General features: G+C 33.3%; 1 protein-coding gene across 1 annotated transcript; it reads right to left on the minus strand.

The window, feature by feature from the left end:
* Nucleotides 1-11,529: 11,529 nt before the first annotated feature.
* On the minus strand, nt 11,530-12,222 carry LOC149199793 (uncharacterized). The gene has a single exon (XM_089400715.1). The coding sequence runs from the start codon at nt 12,220-12,222 to the stop codon at nt 11,530-11,532; it is 693 nt and encodes a 230-aa protein (XP_089256841.1).
* Between the last annotated feature and the right edge of the window lie 303 nt (nt 12,223-12,525).

The following is a 12,525-nucleotide window of genomic DNA, read 5'->3' on the forward strand; positions in this document are numbered from 1 at the left end:
GCACTCGGTGGAAGTATAAAACGGATAAAAATTCCAGGAAATAGATGTTACAAGTGGCTCAAGAGGATTTCAATTTTTTGGATTCGGTTGGTTAGCACCTAATTCAAATATTGGCTGCTATCAGATTCTCATGGCCCCAAAATTGAAAAGGAATAAACTTGGATTGAGGAATGGGGTTGCAAAAACTCATCTCAGTCCATTTGACAGTAACATCTATGCCAAGGAAGATCAAGATCCTGCTCTAGCTTACAACAAAGGAATAACAATTTATGCATAGTGTTATCATCAATAATATTATTGTGCAAGAATACGTTGGTTTTCTGTTATTATATTCTTTGTGAAAGTGCCTTCTATTTCTAGTTGATTCATGAAGTGCTTATTATGGCATACATAAATATTTTGAAAATCACGAGCCACTATGGATGAAACACTGGTTTATGTAAAAGTTTGAATAGATATATGAATCTGAAAGGCAAGTTCAGTGCCTTCAGTCTGCTATTTCGATATATATTCTTAGCCTATGTGGATGAAACATTGGTTTGTGTAAATATATCATATATGAGTCTGAAATGGGCAAATTCAGTGCCTTCAGTCTGCTACTTTGATATATATAGAGTATATATATTTGTTTAGAGGATGATCACTGCATTTTTAACTTATGTCCTTCATTAATCAAATCAATCTTTCAATGACACAGTAGGCTTTCCTAATCTTGCAAAAAATGGTCCATCCATATTGAGCCATAAGGATGAAAACCAAGCAAGATAATAATCAGCTGATGCAAGTGACTATTGTTGAAAAATATTTCTAACTCTCGTTTTACTTTAACATTATTTTATAATCAAGAAAATGTGGGAAAGAAGGCTATATTACAACCCCATTAGATGAAGTTGGGGTAGATTTTATGGTTTGAAACTAACTCAACCAAAATTTTCTACATTTTTTTTGTCAATATGAAAGCCTGAGAAGATAGGTGCAGGTGAAGCAATGGAGTTTTGAAATGGGTAGATTTTATAGTCTAACAGTAACAACCAAAATTTTCTACATTGCTTTTATCAATATGAGAGCCTGAGAAGATAGGTGCAGGTGAAGCAATGGAGTTTTGAAATGGGTAGATTTTATAATCTAAAACTAACTCAAGCAAAATTTTGTAAAAGTTTGAATAGATATATGAATCTGAAAAGGGAAATCTTAGGTCTAGTATTTAAACCAATGGCACTCCTTTTTTTGAGAATGAAACTCTTTAGCTTCATACTACATGGGTTAAGTTAGAATGATTCCCTTTCAGTACAGAGTATAGACCAAAGATTTAAAATACAAGTTAAAAACCTACAGATTAGAGTGTTAAGGCAGGGGATCTAAAATCCATAATGCATATAAAAGAAGGAACTGTTTGGTCTGGCTCATATTATTGTTGAAACTGATTTCATGACCCAAAAAGTATCTAAACAATTTTGAGTTTTTAAACAATTCACGCTCAGTGGAAATGACAAAAAGGGTTTCTGTAATGAAAGTACACTCAATGGAAGTATAAAATGGATAAAACTTCGAGGAAATAGATGTTACAAGTGGCTCAAGAGGATTTCAATTTTTTGGATTCGGTTGGTTAGCACCTAATTCAACTATTGGCTGCTATCAGATTCTCATGGCCCCAAAATTGAAAAGGAATAAAGTTGGATTGAGGAATGGGGCTACAAAAACTCATCTCAGTCCATCTGATAGTAACATCTGTGCCAAGGAATATTAAGATCCTTCTCTAGCTTACAACAAAGCAATAGCAATTTATGCATAGTGTTATCATCAATAATATTATTGTGCAAGAATACGTTGGTTTTCTGTTATTATATTCTTTGTGCAAGTGCCTTCAATTTCTAGTTGATTCGTGAAGTGCTTATTATGGCATACATAAATATTTTGAAAATCACGAGCCACAGTGGATGAAACACTGGTTTATGTAAAAGTTTGAATAGATATATGAATCTGAAAAGGGCAAGTTTAGTGCCTTCAGTCATCTATTTCGATATATATTCTTAGCCTATGTCGATGAAACATTGGTTTGTGTAAATATATCATATATGAGTCTGAAATGGGCAAATTCAGTGCCTTCAGTCTGCTGCTTTGATATATATAGAGTATATATATTTGTTTACAGGATGATCACTGCATTTTTAACTTATGTCCTTCATTAATCAAATCGATCTTTCAAAGGCACAGTAGGCTTTCCTAATCTTGCAGAAAATGGTCCGTCCATATTAAGCCATAAGGATGAAAACCAACCAAGATAATAATCAGCTGATGCAAGTGACTATTGTTGAAAAATATTTCTAACTCTCGTTTTAATTTGACATTATTTTATAATCAAGAAAATTTGGGAAGTAAGGCTATATTACAATCCCATTAGATGAAGTTGGGGTGGATTTTATGATTTGAAACTAACTCAACCGAAATTTTCTACATTGTTTTTGTCAATATGAAAGCCTGAGAAGATAGGTGCAGGTGAAGCAATGTAGTTTTGAAATGGGTATATTTTATAGTCTGACACTAACAACCAAAATTTTCTACATTTCTTTTATCAATATGTGAGCCTAAGAAGATAGGTGCAGGTGAAGCAATGGATTATTGAAATGGGTAGATTTTATAATCTAAAACTAACTCAAGCAAAATTTTGTACATTGTTTTTATGAATATGAGAGCCTGAGACTATAGGTGCAGGTGAAGTAATGGAGTTTTGAAATGGAAATTACAACAATAAAATTCTAAAATGAAACAACAAATGGATTTGGTACAAATTTATTTTTGTTTGTCCCATTATTGTTGTATCTATGAATGGGTTTTTTTGCTTCTTGGCTTCGATCATGAGTATATATATTTGTTTATAGGATGAGCACTGCATTTTTAACTTATGTCCTTCATTAATCAAATCGATCTTTCAAAGACATAGTAGGCTTTCCTAATCTTGTAGAAAATGGTCCGTCCATATTAAGCCATAACAATGAAAACCAAGCAAGATAATAATCAGCTGATGCAAGTGACTATGTTGAAAAATATTTCTAACTCTCAACTATGAACGTATGGGAGATATGTACAATGAAATTATGCTTAATGGTTCAATGCCTCACGCATGTACCCTTTACTATTGGTTGGTACCCCTTGCAAGATTCAAGTAATTTTTTACCAATGTTTATCTCAGGAATTATAGGCACAACCCACCCACATTATGTGTGAATATTCACAACACAAACCCAACAGCAATGTTAAGATACACACAATAATTCTAGGTCTTAGCAGGTCAAAAATTGTTTTCTTGAGACATCTACATACCCAGGTCATCAAGATATGTAATATTAAAGTGCTGATGAGTGCCGATAGAAAGCTCGACAACATGAAAAGGGAAATCTTAGGTCTGGTATTTAAACCAATGGCGCTCCTTTTTTTGAGAATGAAACTCTTTAGCTTCATACTACATGGGTTAAGTTAGAATGATTCCCCTTCAGTACAGAGTATAGACCAGAGATTTAAAATACAAGTTAAAAACCTACAGATTAGAGTGTTAAGGCAGGGGATCTAATATCCATAATGCATATAAAAGAAGGAACTGTTTGGTCTGGCTCAGATTATTGCTGAAACCGATTTCATGACCCAAAAAGTATCTAAACAATTCTGAGTTTTTAAACAATTCACACTCAGTGGAAATGACAAAAAGGGTTTCTGTAAGTAATTTTTTACCAATGTTTATCTCAGGTATTATAGCCACAACCCACCCACATTATGTGTGAATATTCACAACACAAACCCAATAGCAATGTTAAGATACAAACAATAATTCTAGGTCTTAGTAGGTCAAAAATTGTTTGCTTGAGACATCTACATACCCAGGTCATCAAGATATGTAATATTAAAGTGCTGATGAGTGTTGATAGAAAGCTCAGCAACATGAAAAGGGAAATCTTAGGTCTAGTATTTAAACCAATGGCACTCCTTTTTTTGAGAATGAAACTCTTTAGCTTCATACTACATGGGTTAAGTTAGAATGATTCCCCTTCAGTATAGAGTATAGACTAGAGATTTAAAATACAAGTTAAAAACCTACAAATTAGAGCGTTAAGGCAGGGGATCTAATATTCATAATGCATATAAAAGAAGGAACTGTTTGGTCTGGCTCAGATTATTGCTAAAACCGATTTCATGACCCAAAAATTATCTAAACAATTATGAGTCAGGAGTAAGACATATCTGGTAAACCTGGAGGTTGGGAGATTTTGTTCCCAACTCTGGCTGGAGATCAAGATGTCATGTAAATACACCACCAAGAATGCATTGGTGAAAGGTCACAAGATGTTTTCCATCAATATCATGAACGTTATAGGGGCATTCTTCAACCCGAAAGGCATGACTAACCATTTGAAAATGCCCTCCTTGGATTTGAAGGTAGTCTTCCACACTTCAAAGAGTTTGATAGGCACTCGGTGATAACCGGACATTAATTCAATACTGTTGAAATATTTCACCCACTTGAGGTGGTTTGGAAGGTCATCAATCTGTGGGATTGGGTACCTATTGCAGAAAGTGATCTTGTTTAGTGCCTGATAGTTGATACAGAGTCTCCATTTCTTGTCCTTCTTCTGTACCAATAGAATTAGAATTCCACAGAGTGATGAGCTTGGCCTGATATGCCATTTCTACAAAAACTCTTGAATCTACTTCTTGAGCATCGCTAGATTGGTCCATTGGGTAGTGGCACACATGAGGTTAGATCGATAGAGTGCTTGACCTAAAAGTGCAAAGGTACCCCTATAGGTGAGGGAAAAATGTCCCTGTACTTCTCCACGATCTTATCTACTTGTGTAGACAACCGCGGTACTTGAGTACCAACTTCCACTCAGAATCCTTGATACCTAGCTTCGTCTGAAGGGTATGGAAAACATTTGTGAAATTCGACACATCTTGGTCCCTTCCTTGCTACAATGTGGTCCTCTTTATTTATTCCAAGTTGGTGTGGCTAAAAAAAGTGAGGATTCCCTCTCGTTCTTTTATTCAGAGTAGGTTTCCCAATAGTCCTTGGTGTGTGGGGTGAATTTGACAAGTGAAAAAGTAATTTTTTCTTGATTGGAAAAGTCGTGAACTGGAAAATATCCTTCCAACAGATTTAACCACTTATTTACGGGGTATGCATCTATCTTTCCCTTAAATATGGGAATATCAAGGTTAACTTATACCTTAAAAGGAGTTGCACCTCCAGAGTGGTTGCTCGATGAAGACATGTTACCTATGGGTAGTCGTGGAAGGATCTGAGAAAAGTTATCCATCATCGCGTTCCTCTATCACTTAAGGGATTCCTCGAGCAATCTTTTGAAAAGATCTCTTGCCCCCTCATATTTATTTTCTTAGGCCATGGGAGGTCATTGGGTTTTGAGACACTAGTCTTGCAAACGATCAACCGGTTTGAGCCCTGACTCTTTATACCCTGACCTCGTTGGTGACATGCAAAGAAAAATAGAGAAAGAGAGGACTGCTCTAATACCATTGATCCAGAGTTATGCAAGAACACAAAAAACATAGAAATACCCATATACACAAAGATGCAACAAAAATAAAACTTCATTTCATTAATATCAAAGAACTAAAATATGTTTACATACAAAGATAAAAATAAAGTAGCTCAGGTGATGATAGCTTGTCTTTGAGAAGAGAGATGGTGGTGGCATGCCTCTAAACTGTGTTACAATGAGGCTCAAGGGCCTATTTATTATTGAACAAAATGGTAAAATCCTAAACAACCAAAACCCTAACCTTAAGAAATGGAACACCAAGAGTTTGTGGGCCCCATTGGGGTTAGTTGGGCAGCTAACTTCCCATGATCGTAACTTAGTCATGTTATCTTTGTTTGGCATGTACGATACCTTGTTGGAAATATCTCTCTGACTACTATTGTATTTGGGGCAAGTCCTTGACGATGGCCATAGGTCTGTTATGGACCTCAAAAAAACGTCTTTTAGGGGGTCAAAATTGCTTCGGAAGTTTAGGACCCCAATAACTGCTAAAAATAGTAAATGTAGCAATAAACAAAGAAACATATGAAACCAACTAGAGGTATAGGTGGAATAGGCAGATGGCCACCAATATCCACTTGGATCAATGGAAAGCCACAATAATAAGTTTCCTAGTGAAAATGTATATCTATGCTTATGTGATTAGTGAAAGGATTACTAAATTTACCAAAACAAAAGATGATACTTTGCATGTAAATGTTTATATCTACAACAGATTTGAAGAAGGAAAAAGGAGGTACTTAGAAAATAACCATTTTCAAATTTCTAAATATAATTTGTAAATTAGATGAATATTACAATAATGAACATGCATAATTACTAGCTCAACTATATATGTTAAATGATTGATGAATGTTAATAGACTTAAGACAACATGCAAGCAAGACGATTATGCCAATAAAATTAGCAAAAATTCAAATTTTAAAATTGGAAATGATACTTTTGTATAAAAATATCTTTTATTAACGAAAATAATCACACATTTCTTTTATGCAATAAAATAACTTAATAAATATAATCACAATATTTCCACTAAACCATACTAACAAAGCACCTTTTTTTTATTAACTCTTAAACATATATATAAAATATTTTTAATAAAAATACTTCAAAATATAACATCCTCTTTCCTATTAAAGACATGTATTAAAATTATATATATATATATATATATATATATATATATATATATATATATATATATATATAACTGAGCATATATGATAAAAAATAAAATCCATCAATTTAAAACTAATTATCAACTAAATTTATTTTAAAAATAACAAAATAAATTGAAACAAAATAACAAGCACTAAACAACATTAAAATGGAACTTGTAAATAGGAAGTAACTAAAAAAAATGCACAAAGAATCTCATAGTAGCCATAGTCTTCTTTTCTTATCCGAATCTCAAATATGTTATGTAAAATAATAATTTCACTATAAAATATTTATTTAAAAATATGTACCTGCAATACATTTTATTATAATTAAATGTGTAGGGTTATTGCAAAACTTATTTGAAAAATGAAGAGGGATTTCTTTAAACTAAATTTTTAAATATTATGATTTTTAAATATTTTAAACTCAGAAAAAGTATTTAGATTAATATTAAATTAATATATTATAAAAATTAAATTAAATAGTTGGTAATTTTATTATAATTAAATTTGTAAAGTTGTTGAAAAACTTATTTGAAAAAGGAAGAGGGTTTTTTTTAATCTAACTTTTTAAATATTATGATTTTTAAATATTTTAAACTAAAAAAATTATTTAGATAAATATTTAATTTATATAATAATTTTTAAATATTTTAAACTAAAAAAATTATTTAGATAAATATTAAATTAATATATTATATAAATTAAATAGTTGATAAATATGGATAATTATGTATTCGTAATATACATGACAATAATTTATTTATAATACATTTTATATTAGTAAAATTTAAAACAAATAAAAATTAATTATTTAAAATTATTATTATCATTAATAAAAAAAATGATGATGATGATTAACGTCTACTAAGACCAATATGATTTATCATACCTCAAAAAAGTAAGAGATTAACTGTGATTCTTTAATATTTTATTTTTATGATTGAAAAGAAGGGAGAGAAGTGTTCCTAGATCACCATGGCTTTGTTGCCTTAACAGGTCAAGAAGGTTGGTAGTGTGACAAGTATATTTAAAATTAGAATGGTTATGAGTAAGAGTTGGGCAATCCAAAAGAAAATGTTTTTCATCTTCAAAGTTCTTAGTATCACAAATGCAATAGATTCTTTTGTCCCAAGTTGATTTGAGAATTAGCCAACACCTAGTTTTACTTTGAAGCTCATGAAAATTAATTTGTATCTTAGTAATGTTCATTTTCTTCTTAGCACTTATCAAGTCATAAAGGTAATTCTAGTTATCAAGATTTGCGTTGATCACCTCCTTATAATGCCTTAGCTTCCTTTTTCACTATAACTCCTTATCATCCCTCAACGATTCCTTAAATTCTACTATTTTTAATAATATCCTTATTTTCTAAGATGATCTCCTCCTTTACCCCCGAATGGTCCAGCCAAAGATGGGAATCCTTATGTCAATCTCGCTTGAGTTGGAGGTGGTGGCTTTGGCTAGAGATAGAAGCAATTTTTGGGAATCTTGGCTTTGATGTTGCATAGATTCTTCTTATACATAAGATACCTAATCATAGACATGCTTTCAATGGGGAAAATGCTAGATCCAATCAAGAGGATAGGGTAGGGAGTATTTCCTTTAATCTTGAGGTTGAAGGTTACAAATTTCTTTTGAATCAACTCAACTTTCCTCCTCGATTATCTAGATATATTGTAACCCCAAACCTCACACCCATATAAATAACAAGGATAATAAGAGTCTCAAAGATGAACTTTTTTTACTCGATACTTAAAGATATCTCAACTTACAATTGTTTTCAAGCACATAATAAACTTTAGAGACCCTAATGATACTTTTGTCAATGTTATGATTCCATTTCAACTCATGATGAATGTCGATTCCTAGATACTGTATGAAGAAACTTTCTCCAAGTAGTTATTATCATAAATGAAATGATCATAGTTTATCTTTTTGGATTTAACTATCATGATTTTACTATTGTCAGTATTAGCAATCATACCCACCTTGGAGCAGTAATATAAGAATACTCTGAGCTACTTGTAAAGATTTTCATGGCTCCTAGCTAGAAGAATGATATCATCAGTAAAAGGAGAAGAGTAATGACTATACTAGTGAGCCTAGGGTCATCATATCCTATAACTTTCAAACAATTTTCTAGCTTATCAATGTAAATGTAAAAAAGGATAGGGGATTGGAGACACCCTTGCTTAAATTTGATATTGCATTTAATTTCTTCTCATCAATCCTCGGTGGTCCTATGTTTGGAAACAAAATTATCGTATAGCCTTGTCACAACAACCCTTAACTTGAGAGGAACCATTATCTCTTCTAGCCTCTTCCATATCTTATGTTGAGGAATTGTGTCGAAAGCTTTTCTCAATTCAACAAGAAAAAATAATAGATTAGTTTTATTATTGCAGCATTCATTTGTAATGATCCTAAGAGTAACATGATGGTCTATAGTTGAGTGATGTCTCTTGATTCAAGCTTATGCTTTAGCTCTTTTACCATGGATTTCAACCCAAAGGATATTTTTTATTCCAAAATGAGTCCATACAATTTGGCTAAAATGTGGGGCTAATCATAATGGTCTTGTAGTTAGAGGGAATGTTTTTATTCGTACTTTAAAAGATAGGCACAATAAGGTGTGTGTCCAAGACTTAGGGAAGCCTCGTCGCAGTGTCAATTTGAGGAGCTTTTGTATATGAGGGATGAGGATACACCTTCCCATTTTGTAACCTTCATCATGTAGCCTTCAATATCCCTAGTTTTCCCATTAGTGAGTCACTTACTCTAGAACTCCATGACTTCCAAAGAAAATATATCCACTTCTATAGGTGTGTTCAAAATGGTGCCTATGGTGTTAGGGGAATCTTAAAAAAATGTAAGGTATATATCCCAGTTCTTTAAGGGGATCGATTTACTTTCTTTCATTTTATGAACACGATTTTTCCTCCAAAACATTCTAGGCTCAAGATCAGAAATGTGAAGAAGATGCACTTGCCTCCTATTTATATAGGATATTTTCTTCCTTTTGATAAGAGATTTGTACATATTAATTTTTTTAAGCTTTATAGTTTCATTAGAAGCATCTCTAATCACTTCGCTTGAAATTTTACAATCATTATCATACAAGGGATGGATTTTCTGTTATTTTTTTTACAAGACACCTCGGTAGAGAACTTGTTAATGGTATGTGTCAGAATTATAGTAAAATTGTGGTAGATGTGAAATATATTATCTCTATATGCTAAGAAATCTAAATCTATCTATCTTACTTCTGTCAAAATGAATGTGCCTTTGAATCTCACAATTTTCTTGCATGTGGTTGTTCTACATGTTAAGGATGTGATTGTTCTACATGTGAAGGATTAGATTTAAATTTAGAGGTTTGTTGTCAGAATCATGCTCATGGTCATTTAGGAGGTCAAAATTTCCATTGTTGTTGGGAAAATGGGTAACAAATATCGCATAATCCACAACACTAGTACCAATTCCATGAATACAAGTCATGTAGCTAGACGTTGGCCACCTATTAATTCCATTACAGGTTATCAAGTCTTAGGAGCTATAGAGTTTGATTAGCTTAGTACCAAATAAGTTCTCGGTTATGTCTTCATAATTTCTTTTGAATCTACTAGCTAAGTCAAATTCTTCGAGAGAGGATTAGGATGAGGGTTATTACTTAGGAGAATAATGTGATTAGTAGCCATTTTAGCATTGAAGTCCCCTAGCAAGAAGATAATAACTTCATTCATTATAATATGATTATCATGTTCTAAGGTACTAAAGGGGTGGTTCTTATCCAAGTAGTTTTTCTTATAGGAGGTAAGGTTGGTAGAAAAAAATAACAAAGGATGAGATAAATCCAATTGGTGTTAGTGTCATAAATTTCGATCCAAATGTATTGATTAAGGGGGTTGATCTTATGATGCTGAATGTGAGAAGAAATATTATTTTCTACTTTTGAACCTCTTTCCTTAGTTCATCTAAAGATTCATGAGCCTTTTAAACTTAGAGAATTCCTAAATATATCTAATTTATGGTCCTTACAACTTAACCAATCAAATTATATTTATGCTTAACTACCTTTCCCACCTTCTCAACCCTTTATCTTTATTATAAAAATATTTATTCCAGATAAATACTAATTACTATTATCATTTACTTAATAATGATTTAATAATATTGATAAAAAAATTAATTTTAAAATCCTTAATCCTAATTAAATACACCTTCCAACATAACTGATACCGAAACTAATAATTAACAGAGAAAATACAATTAATTCTAATAAACAACCTTGTAAAATTTTGTAATCAATGCGACTCTGAATGGACTTAACATTGAAATTATCAAGCGAAAAGGTTAGTAACAAACCTTTTGTTTGGGTTAACGTTTTGGTTTTACAACAAAATGAATCATATAAATGCATATGAATAAGTACAACACAGTAACTATTATACTCGGAGGAGGTATGATGAGCATCATTGAATTCTAGGGAAAAGTTCAGCGGAGTCAAAAGAAGCCATTTACAATCCCATTTAACATGATTCTTAGCTATTCTTTTTTATATACATCAATTCCAGTATTACTTACATCTTGCTCTCTTAGACAAGAAACCCTGCTAAATTGACTCTAGCCGAGCACTGTTTACAGCTCAAGTCTAACGGAACTCCATTACTTTACAAAAAATGATTATCACGGCTGCTGGGAAAAACGAAGACAGTAGAGGGAAACATGTACGGTATTGCACCACAAATCTTGGGCAATCTATTGCAGAAATAACCAAAGAAGGTACCAGCAAAAAGGAGCACCATAAACTCAACTGATCAACAGCAAGAGTTGTTCTTCTGTCCCAATCTCTTAATCTTCATGAATCTGTTGCAGCCAATGGTGTTGTCATTTTCCTTGATACTCTGAAGCTTCGGTCTCCAACATTTGGCTCTGCGCTTGACCAACTGGGCATAGTCTTTTTGCAATTCCGGAGAATTCAATAGTCTACACTCATCGTCTGCAGAATCCCCGTCCACTGAACGCTCGCGCTCATCAGCATTAAGCCTTACGTCTTCCATAAGCTTTGAAATAAACTGCGGACAGACTCTGATCCGAAGCCGTCCATCCACATCGCTCTTCTGTATATCAAACGGCTGACAGAGAAGGGACGCCCGGTCAATACTGCGAAGTGGAGCTGATAGAGGAGAAGTGGGCGTAGGTGGAACATTTTGGGGCGGGGGCGATATTAGGGATGCCAGCGACAAGAGAGTTAAGGGAGTGTGAAAGAAGTGTTGGGGCAGAAGGAAGTAGTTGTTTCCCATCTGCAGTTGGTCGTCTGAAGAAAGGACAGGCGTTTTCTGCCCTATGTACAGGGAACCAGAATGGCATACCAAATGTTCAGGGAACCCCTCAACAATCTGGGCAACCCTGAGGGGTTTATGAAGGATCTGAACCGTACCGTCAGACTGAACCAGCTGGATGATTTCCTTGATATTGCCGACCGTGAGGCAGCAGATATTGTTGCCCATATTTACTTTGGTTTGTTATCAGCAAGCAGAACATGGAGATGCGATGACGGAACGCAGAAGTGGTGTGTTATGGAAACTGCAAAACCAGTAGTTATAGAAGGGAATGGAGAAGAGAGACGTGAAGGGGTAGGGAAGATCGAGTCAACGAGCCGATCATTCTTGGTATTCTCTTAATAATATATATTCATTGCCATTTGGTGAGCTCATTTTACCAAAAGCGGATTTCTTTTCTGACTTCGAAGTCTGACACTACTGCCTTGACCAGAACAACCGAGGGGATTCCTCTCGGTTGAATTTTTATTA

Source organism: Pinus tabuliformis, chromosome 2_1 (assembly GCF_031772625.1).
Source record: "Pinus tabuliformis cultivar Carrire ecotype Pingquan chromosome 2_1, CPIR1, whole genome shotgun sequence".
Classification (NCBI taxonomy): Eukaryota; Viridiplantae; Streptophyta; class Pinopsida; order Pinales; family Pinaceae; genus Pinus; species Pinus tabuliformis.